At 36.7% G+C, this 12,521-nt stretch overlaps 1 protein-coding gene across 1 annotated transcript in view; it reads right to left on the bottom strand.

The window, feature by feature from the left end:
• LOC149808076 (tetraspanin-18-like) overlaps positions 1–9,865 on the bottom strand; it is a 170,563-nt gene extending 160,698 nt beyond the window's left edge. Inside the window, exon 1 of the mRNA XM_089973378.1 lies at positions 9,346–9,865. Within this exon, the coding sequence (XP_089829504.1) occupies positions 9,346–9,426 (81 nt within the window). The 5' untranslated portion in view covers positions 9,427–9,865. The remainder of the gene's footprint in view (positions 1–9,345) is intronic.
• Positions 9,866–12,521: the final 2,656 nt, after the last annotated feature.

Genomic DNA, 12,521 nt, shown 5'->3' with positions numbered 1-12,521 from the left:
AGTTTTCAAACCAGACTGCAGTATGAATTGCATTAGAAGATGAATAAATATAACGGCTGTCTAAAGTAAATCAAACTTTTCTATGAATAGCAATGATAACAATTAGAAAGAAAAGTTATTGTGCCACGGTGACCACACAGATTTTGCACACACAAAAATCCTTTCTTTTGCCCGCAATTTAGAAGATAAAGCACAGTACATAAAATCAAAAACAAACTCGATGCCATAAAAACGAAAAATCAGAAGTATATACCATATTGAACAACTGTAATTCATCCCATAGGAAGCTTCGTTTTCAATTAACGAAGAAGTCTAAAAAATAATAAGTATGAAAATCGAGGGCAATTCTAAGTTTAACAAGGTTTTTTTTTAAATGTGATAAAACAAATCTGCACGTTTATATTATCCGTCCACATATCCGCAACTACTCGAAAAAGTCCGGGCATGTAAATGAAAGGAAAAAGAAATAAATTAAGATTTATTGAGAACTACAATTGCCTGATTGGTTGATATCCTTAATGAAATACAAAGAAATATACATTGATTAGTAACACGAAGATTCAATCACAGCGGTGGATAGTAATTAAATATTTGAAGAATAGAAAAACATGAATGTTCTCTTCCACCGAATAATCAAAAGTCTTATATTTAGAACAAACATGTTTGATTGGCCACATCAGCTGGCTGATGAAAATGAAATTTAAATTGTATCTTTATTTCCGTTGTTTGTTTACCAAACTTTTCACAAAGGTTAGGTGTATGATGGTTGTAAAGTACTTATGCAAAGCCCTGAAAACAAAACTGTCATGGGACTTTTCTTCTCTCTGTCATTCATTTTTTGTATTACATTAACTTGTCTCTGTAAACAATCTTTGCCAGTTACAAATTTCAATGTATTGTAAACAGTGATATCAATCTTCTTGTATGTTAGAATCTCTCTCTCTCTCTCTCTCGTGAAAATATAATGAAATAAATGAGCAGTTTTGCTATGGGGAAACTAATAAGAGAGGTCAACATTCAAAACCTTTATTCAATCATTTGACATTTACATTTGGACATGAGAATGCCAAGAAGAGTAAAGCAAACGGCACATGATGCACTCTAACTGTGATGTTTTCATGACCTAAATTTTTTTTTATTGGGACATGAAAATTCATGAGAAGCAACTTTTAGTGTTATTGTACACACACACACACACACACACGTATTAAATATCATCAAAGACGAACACGGGTTGTGATACCTGATTGGTATGCGACACACTGCTCAATCTATATATTTGGGTGTTGTTTTATCTAATATCTACGATAGCCCAAAGAGTTACCATCCAGACATGGAAAGGTGTCACAAATCTTCACTTAACTTATAATAACCTTGACCTTTAAGCCATCTATATGACTATGGATCATGGCATTTCGAAAAGCATATCCCACGAAAATATTGGCATTGGTCCAAAATTGATTTCTTTTTCGTTAAAATTTTACATATGAAAGTTCCATCTGATAATCTGGCATGTCCATTATTTTCAGCTAATATTTAACGGCTCTGAAATATATACAGATTTTTAAAAAAATACGACTGAATCAAAGATTTATGTTTGATTGATGATATTTGTGGCATTCACCTCCAAAATGTTGATGCATTATTTTGTAAATATGTTGTGTAATTTGAGTCTCGGTGTTAATGTATTTGTTATCGATGTGTTCTGTAATCTGAGCCTATGGTTTTCATTCTTGAAATAACTGTATATTATCATTACCATTATTGGTATATATCGTGAGAAGAAGTCAGGAATGCGTTTTCCAAGGAGTCTAACACAATGTTAATTTTTTTTCTATTTTTCTCTTTTATCTTTTGCATTATGCCAGTTTCATTTTAAATAGAGATGTCCGTTTCGACTGGATAACCAATCGGAATATCATCGGTCTATCCCGTGAAGTCGAACAAGAAACCTCGGATGTAATCAGTGGCAACTGAGAACTATATTCAAAGCTACTTTCGTTCACATGAAAAATAAAGCGGCGTGAGGAGACAATGTCACAATCGGAACCATTTCGGTCTTTGCTGTAGTAACATATGTGGTACATTCCGCAAGAGTTAAACCATCAAATACATCAAAACTGAGGTGTATTACTACAACGACGTTTTCATGACCTGAAGGAAATGGACGAGCGATCTTCAGATTACTGAATAGCATACTGTTAAGTTGCACTGGTTATCTTTCTCATGCATAAACTGCGAGGTCCATTGGTTATCTCTCTCATGCATAAGCTGCGAGGTCCACTGGTTATCTCTCTTATGCATAAACTGCGAGATCCACTGGTTATGTCTCTCGTGCATAAGCTGCGAGGTCCACTGGTTATCTCTCTCGTGCAAAAGCTGCGAGGTCCACTGGTTATCTCTCTCATGCATAAGCTGCGAGGTCCACTGGTTATCTCTCTCACGCATAAGCTGCGAGGTCCACTGGTTATCTTTCTCATGCATAAGCTGCGAGGTCCACTGGTTATCTCTCTCAATGCATAAGCTGCGAGGTCCACTGGTTATCTCTCTCGTGCATAAGCTGCGAGGTCCACTGGTTATCTCTCTCGTGCATAAGCTGCGATGTCCACTGGTTATCTCTCTCATGCATAAGCTGCGAGGTCCACTGGTTATCTCTCTCATGCATAAGCTGCGAGGTCCACTGGTTATCTCTCTCTCATGCATAAGCTGCGAGGTCCATTGGTTATCTCTCTCATGCATAAGCTGCGAGATCCACTGGTTATCTCTCTCATGCATAAGCTGCGAGGTCCAATGGTTATCTCTCTCTCATGCATAAGCTGCGAGGTCCACTGGTTATCTCTCTCATGCATAAGCTGCGAGGTCCACTGGTTATCTCTCTCTCTCTCTCATGCATAAGCTGCGAGGTCCACTGAACTGTTATATAGACATAATTACGCACTAAGTATTTGTGTCCGATTGTATCCATTAAGGCTGTCGTTGCTGTAGGGTTGAACGCCATTTTTCACCACAAGATAGGCTATACATGGCGGCCAGTATCAATAGGGGAGGAAGAACCTGGGAAAGCCCCAGTAAGAACCACCGACCCACGAGAAGCTACCGGCAGGCTTTCTCACATACCATTAATTAAGGTTAAAAATGTCGGTGCTTATGCGTTGATGTAAAATACAATCAAAGACATGTACAAAGTTCTCTATTGGATGTCTGCTGTATGTGGTATATTTTGCACTTGGATGAACTAAAACAATGTTATAGCGGTAAGATCTAAAAGCAAGTAGTTATCGAACTTGGACAAAACACACAAAAATAGTTTTTAAATATGTACAAAATAACTACAAGTACTGCCGAACATTTTCGTGACCTGAAGGAAATGGCCGAACGGGGGTCCAATCGCTGGATAACATACTGTTAATTGCAATTATTTCGGTTCCAATGTTCCAAGACTAAATGTTGCATGTATATGCACTATTGTTATTCCAAGATGCCGCGCATCTGCACTTACGATGGTATGTTGACTCCGTCTATAAACATATAAGCGGATCGTCACTGCATATGCATCACGTTTACTCGAACACAAAGCGCACATGTTTTGAATGAAGCTATAGTTCCTGTACACTGATACATTACATAATATAATGATTATCCACAAAGAGAACCAGTATTCTTTTCGAAAATAATTGTGATGATCAATTTAGACACTAGTACACATGGCTTCACATCCGGATGTGTCGGTTGGGTGCCAGTATAATATGTTCAGATCATAAAGAGGACCTAAGAGGACCTCTATGATGATTTGATTCAGAGGCGTAGCTGGGGGGGGGGGGGGGGCAGGGGGGTACATATGTCCCCGTGCGCCAAGGTACAGGGGCGCCAAAATGAGGCTTACAACGTTACATTATAATAAGTAAACAAGGGTAATATTCAAAAATGTCATTAAACGGGGAGGGGGCTGGGGCGCAAATTTTATAGTTCGTCCCCGGGCGCAAAATATCATAGCTACGCCTCTGACTTGGTTTTCACATACACTGACCTGGTCTCAGCAGGATAGAGAAATGGTATTAATTTATTGTAATTGCCCGATTGTTTTTTTTTTTTTTTATCACAAGGAGCGTACGATTATCGTGTTTCATCTTCTACTTATCACGGACCAGAATAGCGATCAATATCGCGATTGAATAGAGTGGTCGGAAGCTTGCTTGTCGATTAAATAAAATCAGAAATTTTAAACAAAAGATCAGCAATTTTCATTTTATGCACAAAAGAATTCTTTTATTTTAATATCATTTCTAATTTTTTTCCATCATTTTGCGTCAATGGTATTTAGAGGGCTCTGGACTAAATTGATTTAGTTTATTTTAGAAGATAATAGTATGAACTGTAAGATACCGAAAGCCTTAAAGCAACAAATAAATAATAGAAAATGTTCAAAGACAGATTGTATTCGTCTTATTTGTATTATTTCTTTTTCTACGATGAATACGTCCAAAATCTAGCATAAAACAAATGTTGTCACATAGAAGGAGCGGCAAACGAACTGACATACGGGAAAGGCAAGGTTGTTGTGATGACCGAGATACTATTAGGACTGCGTGTGATGAACGTGAGCAGTGTGGCATGCTCTGAAAAAGAACACAGGCTACTAGCGTCAACACGAACCGTTTAAATTTTGTATCATTCTCGTCTGCGTTCGTTTCACGAGAGGTCGGGATTCAGCTCTGACCTGTTCATATTCACCTCTTGCTGTTGTTGTTGTTGTAGGGTTTAACGCCATTTTTCAGCACAAGATAGGCTATACATGGCGGCCAGTATTAATGGTGGAGGAAGAACCCGGAAAAAACCCGGAAAGAACCACCGACCCACGAGAAGCTACTGGCAAGCTTTCACACATAACCACATTAGCCGAATCCGAGACTCGAACCCACGCAGACAGAGGTGAGATGGCAGTGATCCGTAACGGTGAGCGCTTTAGACCACTCGGCCACTTGGGGCCCCGTACCTCTTGCTGTAAGCTGGGGTGAAATCTTGGGGTTCGATGCAATACGGTGAATGTATGTATATGTATACACAATACCCAAACCAATCATATAGGTACTAATAATGCATCCTGTAAATAATCCCATTTGCTGGTTGAGAAAATGCGACAGACCACAGAACAAAAACAAACTCATCTTGTGCAGTCAATAAGGCGGTAAATATCATTTTGAGTGTATGCAATCCTATAATAAATCACCATTTTTTGAGGATTTTAAATTACAAATATTTATAAACTTTTTCAAAAATGTACAAATTACGGATGTTTTGTGCCTTTTGCCTACTATTCTTCAAGTAGAGATAGAAATAGCCCTCATCAGTCGCATGGATGTCACGTGTTCATTTTGAACTACATTAGTTGTGGTTTGGGTATTTGTCTTAAAAATCGTGCTCCCAAGTATTCCCTCACCTTGCAGTGCACCCACAAACCATAAGCTATCTACAAGCACACACGTGAATGGCCGATTCTAGCTTTGGGGAAGACTTTGCTGCTGTGATTGCTTCAAGAATTTCGTTAAATAAGTTGTTACACCGCGATTCTTCTCGTAAATAAGAATTCCTTTTTTGACGGCTTACGTTCTTGACGTTGTTCTCTCGCGTTCTCATTATCGACTTTCTTGGAACTACATATATGTCTCTGGTCTTAATACGAACAACTTAACAGTACGAAAAATGAATTACTCAAAATACACAACAAAGCGAAATAAACGAATACATCCCACCCCACACCCAAGGTTTTGTCTACGTATGCGAATTATGTTTTGTTTTTCTCATTAAAATATCCGAAAAAGGTTTTCTTGGTCTATAGAGTCAAACTTTAATTTTTAATAATTAAACTCTCCAGTCATCTGACCATCGATATTTCCATAAATTTGTGGACAATTTTGTATTTTAATGAGACAATGCGTCCAATAAAAACTCTTTTTTTAACGATCAATATCCTTGTTATGTATTTTCCATGCGTCCAGCCATCTGACTTGGATGCTCGATATTTTCACCTACGGAAACGATACACTTCCAAACAATGTTTGAAGAAGAGAACTTCTAAACGTTTACAGAAGTTGTTCTCTTCAGGAATATAGTCTGGAGACGAACACATCTAAACGGTCAGTGCGATTTCCATTGCATGTTAAAGATAGATATATGAACTTACTTTAATAAATAAATAAAAACAGCGGTCAGATGTACACTTATGATTATTGCTTTTATGAATAATTATATTAATTCAATAATTAAATAACATATTTTTTTACTTGCGTAGAAAATTATTGTGAACTCCACGATATTTTTCGGTTTGACAAAGAAAATATGACGTATACTGTTGAGAGATAACATTTCAACAATTTCATATTGATCTCAAACACATGATATTGAATTTAGTGCTGGTTGTGCTTTGCACCTCTTCACCTGGATAATATGAACACGAAAGCAAAGGCAATTTGGAAATGACGGCCATACTAACATATTGTTCAATGAACATAATATGACAGTTAGAAAATATGGATATTAAAAAAGAGAGCTGAAAAATTAAACTTTAGCAGTATAGTTAAATAATCCATTATATACGTATCTGATATGAAGCGATTCGCATTTTAGGTCTCGCAGAATGGTATCGGTGATGAAGCGCTTTCGGTGAGTTTGCTTAACCTGTTTTTGGTCAGAAAAGAAATTGTTGCACAATATACAGGCACACTTGTTGAAATGTAACAAACGCTTTCAAAACAGCAGGTACTTAGCGCATGGCATCCGATTATTACCCTGAAGGGGATACATTTGTTGTTGTTGTTGTTGTAGGGTTTAACGCCATTTTTCAGCCCACGATAGGCTATACATGGCGGCCAGTATTAATGGTGGAGGAAGAACCCGGGAAAGCCCCCGGAAAGAACCACCGACCCACGAGAAGCTACTGGATAGCTTTCTCACATACCCACACTGGATACATTTGTTGAATTTATAGAACTGGGAAAGACAGACGAAGGCGGAATAGCTATGGACCTTGTACTTTGCGCTATTTATCACAACAACAACGAAAGAAAGGGGGAAAAAAAAGGGAAACAAGAAGAAAGAAGAAAAAACCACGCCAGATAATAAATCCAGTTCCTCTCCTACATTGTGCTATGCATTTGCTATCTACATATGAAGGTACACCAGAGAGCCGACATAGACAAATACATAACTATCTTCATTGTCCCCTTGGTAATTGTGTACATTATAGTATTGCTTCATGTAACGAAATGCTACTGAAGAGATACTTATAACCGCTTTACATAACGATCAAAGCTCGGTATTCGAAGTACTTCTGTGTTTGTCAGATAGGATCAAAGACTTAAATCAAATATTGTCCAGTACTTGTTTTATTTGTAGAGAGCTTTGTAGAGAAGTATATTCTATTCAATACACGTTTCTTATTGATATGCATAGACACACAAAAGAATCATAGATTTGCGATAGACCAAACACAAATTTTAATTCTGTCGTGTCTTTTTTAGTTTTAAAGGAAGAAGAAGATGTGTGTGTGTGTGTGTGTGTGTTAGAATGATTTCTTCAATCACACCCTTTAGGGGCTAAAATTTAATGCCCCCCTCCCACTCGGAGATTTGAGCGTGTATGTATACAAGGGTGTTTAAATGAAGATGCAAGTAGGTTTTTGTGTATTAAACATGTTTTCCAATAACTGATGAAGCTATGTATGCTCCGTGCCCTCATCCATTGTCCATTAACAAGCATCTGAGAAAGTTTTGTGAAACATTTATTTTTTATTAACAGCGGCTAACTCTTTTATATCTCAGTTCATAGTGATTAGAAAACACGAGTTCACTCTCTCTCTCTCTCTCTCTCTCTCTCTCTCTCTCTCTCTCTCTATATATATATATATATATATATATATATATATATATATATATATATATATATATATATATATTGCCATTTTTAGCAGAGACTTTGATTCTGAGGCGGAGTTTTGGCATCTATTATTTGCCGTCAGATCAAGACTTACTTAAACGGCAGGGAGGGAAAGTTCTAGATTTTTAGATATTATGTGGATTTACTCATGTGGGGCGGATGAAAGGTAACAAATTTCATGGATTTCATTGCTACCAGAAACCACCAATACATAAACCATTCGAAAAATGATCCCTATGTGAAAACCATATGATCCTTTCCATTATCTATGACTTTAAATACCTATACAACCCTTTCCATTATCCATGACTTTAAATACTTATACAAATGTAATTTTGGCAAAGTCACGAAACTCGATACCAAATAAAATAAAATAATTTACACTACATTAAGTCTGTTAGCTTCAATTTAAAGAATGGATAACGATGATATTGGTAAAGGAGATCATGTTTTTCAATGTTGCGAAAGGCTGAGAAAATGTAACAATTTTTACTCGGTCTGCTAAAAGATTGAGTCTATAACTACACTGATAATTATATATAATCAAAGAGTTAATGATTGATGGCACCACCACCACCACCCCACCTCCCACACACACAAGGAGGAAAGTGACACTGGGTTCCGATAAATACTCTTTCGATCCTAGAACTCTAATTTAATTGCACCATCTCCTGGTGGAGTCAGTCACTGATGGCACAGTGTAGTTCAAAGCACAGATACGTCTGTTGTTCAAAGTACATCGAAAATCAATTTACAGAATTGTTAAATTGTAAACAGTATAACGTTTTAACAGTATGAGGGTATTCTGAAATTAAAATAAACGCCTTTCTCTGACGCAAATAATAGCAGGTTACACTGCTTGCTGAAAAAAAGACAAGACCAGCTGCATCCATACGCTGTAGGGTTTATCGGACTTACCATTGGTTAACTACCAATTTAAAGGGGAAAATGAAGGAAAATAAAATATCTACTAAAGCAGGAATGGATATTATATCTTGACTCAAAAGGGGCAAAAGATCAACCGCAAACCCGCCTGGGTACGAAATAGGCAATACATCTGTCCATGAAGATTTCTAAACAACGTTAAATAACATTTGAAAATGCCAATGCGATCCGTTACAAACGAGATATAAAATAAACAATAATTTTAAAAACAATAAAACACTAACTGGAAAAAAAATGTTTTCAGATGTGGACAAAAGGTGTAAAATTCTCTTTCATGAGTTAGAATTCAGTATATATTAGTTGAGGAGACCCATTCAGCAAATAATCTTGGTAGTAAGGGGAAGTTGTATGTCGTGTAGGGAGCTGCCAATTCCACTGCTATGGATATCGCATTAGAAGAGTGTAATTATATAAGACAGGAATATTATTCTGAAGAATTAATGATGACGTTAGATAAAATGATCTTACCTGTGTCTCGTGCATTTCCTGGATTTCATCAAAATTTCCAGGTGGGTCTTCCTTAAGCCCCATATCGTAATACAGTGACATCAGACGAACACTTTCCTCCGAATGAAATACAATTTCCAAAAGAATAATGCAAGTATTCCACTCATATACATTTATACTGCAGCTACGTCCTCTCCATATCTGACTGAACAGGTAGGTAGTAAGTAAGTCACTACTTACTAATGCCTCTTTGAACAGGTTTAGCAACAATTACTACACGTGTCTCAGTGGGTCGGCTTGTAATCTCTTATTGTTATTCCCTTGTGTCAATATAGAACATCAAGCCGGTAATCTGATCGGTCAAATGTCGCTTTATTCTCTGGCTGGCTATGATACGTATTCAGCGTGCTTTATTCTTCCTTAAAAGAGTGGATGCTTCTCGTGCTCGCTGTAATCACTGTTATACTGCGACTATTGCATGCGAGTCATGTATAGATGTGTTCAACATGCAGTCGCAGTGAGTTAGGGGAAATAACTATCATTACCTAGTGTAAGATAGCAGCACATGTGTATGATGATTGATCAAATTTATCAGGGAATCACATATGAAATTGTCGTCAGTAGCACGTAACCCGCTTGTTTGCTTCACTGATGAGGTGTAACAAAGGGCGGGCGGGTGATTTTAATTATAATTATGATAGAACGTTCTGACTTTCTTGTAACGAAAACAAGAATGCGACGCTGATGGTGCTGCATTTTCATTACGTGTCAGATACGCGAACACAACTGAACCATAATATAGCAAAGCAACTGAATTGCAAAATAGTCCTTTACCAAAGTTCGTGCTGCAGGTTATATATTTATGACTAAACGGATAACTGTGCAAAACAAACGAACGTTTAAGCCCCACAGATCTGAAATTGTTGCTGAACTGGTGTGCTAAACCATAAAGACTGCTAGTTTTAGATGATTGCTTAGCTATTGGAGCAGTTGATATCTGATGGCGTATTGAAGACAGCGGGTTGAATGTTGTTGCCATTATTCAACCAGGGAAATATGCTTGTATAATACTAGACCATTAGCAAATAGCATCAGCTACTTTAGATTGCGGGCAAGAGATTCCTGAGGAAATTACCGTTAATTAACCTCGTCATTGCCAAACTGAAATACGGTACAGTTATTTCAGAACCACACACACAATCACATACATATAAACACACAGACACTCAGTACATAAACAGATGGTAAATGTTACCAAAAACGTATTTTAAAATGGATGGTCGTCACAGTTTATACAGTTAATTAAAACTATGCTGTAAGACTTTTATTTATTTTCATTACATTTTAGATAATTTTTAAACTTTACGCAACTGTATGGATTTTAGACAGAACACTGGTTACCAAACTTTTGATAAAAAGAATAACCTATGCCACTGGACACCAAAAGTTTACTAAGGAAACCGTAGGCTCTGGTCACCAATTTGTTTTATTTGTATTTTTAAAAAAAGAAAGCCGCCGATAGTCATAATTTTACTAAACAAAAAACTCAAACAAAACTGATTTAATAAAAAAAAAGAACTAAGCCTTTGATTGTCAAAATTATACTAAAAGTGCGAGACAACTGGTCTCCAAAATTCTAGTAAAAACACCGTGGCCTGTGGTCGCCAAAATTTTACGACTTGAATGATCCAGGTCAACGACCTTTTCTAACAGCTTCACACCCTCCCTCCAAAATATTAGAAGTCATATTCCCGTATTTTATTAATGATATATTTAAGTATGCCAACATTTCGCAAATTGCCCACCCTACTACAGAAAGCCTCTTTCTTGTGGTTAGATTAGAATTAAACATCTCACCGCTAAGGGATAGCCATCATCTCTTTTGCATATATCTTCCTACACGGCTGTAATTAGCCCTCACTTTGGACTCTTGCTTTGCTAATTTGACGCAGTTCTTCATGCATGCCATATATGGTAACAGTTGCATTCTGGCTGACCTGGAATGCTTCATTCGAACACATGGAGGCGCATTTAGCCTTTTAGTTTGTTTGTTTACCACTGTCACGAGACTCCCTGTACATGCAATTTGCACAATATGGGCACATTCCTTTTTTGTCAGTCCATCGACGCTTCATGTGAGCATTTAGCAACTTGTTTTTCTATTTTCATTTGTTGTTATTTTTGTCATATTTTGTTTTTAAACAGAGGGTGTATTTTTGTTTTAATTTTTATATATAAATAATTTGCTTTCTTTGCAGTAAGATTTAGCGTGGGGCTCAATTGCATTTGAAAATTTTGTAAGGCCGAAATCAGGGTTCGAACTCGCGACCTTTAGGTTTACAAATATAACGATATGAGATTGAAATACTGAGTAATTTTTCACTCTCTTAGACATAAAAAGTTGCCTGTACTGGAAATATGTGGTCGAAGTCTTAAAACTAGGATATGGATGAATTTTACTGAAAGTTAAACCATTATATATATATATATATATATATATATATATATATATATATATATATATATATATATATATATATATATATATATATACACACATACTCATTGTTAGGATATCCATTGATAGTGTGCATTTTGTTTTTGGTAGACGCCTAGAACTCAGCTCTCGAGGCATGATATGTTGGCGACCTTCAAGGTGACCCCATTTTGTTTCGAAAGTTTTGTAAAGGATTTTATATGTTGTTCTTATTCCCCATTGATCTATTGTTGTGTTTGAATAAGACAATAGAATTTAGACAAAAATTGTATATAATTTTGATTAGGGTTCATTCGTTCCTTTCCTTGTTGATGGAAGCATACTTGTTTAGGTTCCTTTTCAGGATCATGTTCGTTTTGCTTACTGGCCCAGATATGTCGACTCGTACCACCATCCTTTATATGTTACACCTTTCGACTGGGTTTCTTGCCATGTTTATTTACAGTGATCCTTGCCAGTATCTATAAAAAAAAGTATAGTGTTTGTTATGTGTATGTATGCTTTATTGTTTGATATTGCTATACTCCTGTTTCTGTATGCACTGGCTGTATTTGATTAAATTCTTTGTTTTCAGTGTTCTTTATTTATTCAAGGGATATTACGTAGAAAAGGAAAAAAATAGAGTAGGTGGCGTTATATCAGGTTCTCGGGCGAGGCAAGAGGGTGCCTTCGTCTACCATCTTCTATTTGAATTTGGTAT

Source organism: Sinohyriopsis cumingii, chromosome 1 (assembly GCF_028554795.1).
Source record: "Sinohyriopsis cumingii isolate HCF-2022 chromosome 1, ASM2855479v2, whole genome shotgun sequence".
NCBI lineage: Eukaryota > Metazoa > Mollusca > Bivalvia > Unionida > Unionidae > Sinohyriopsis > Sinohyriopsis cumingii.
This window is presented reverse-complemented; position numbering and strand designations above follow the sequence as displayed.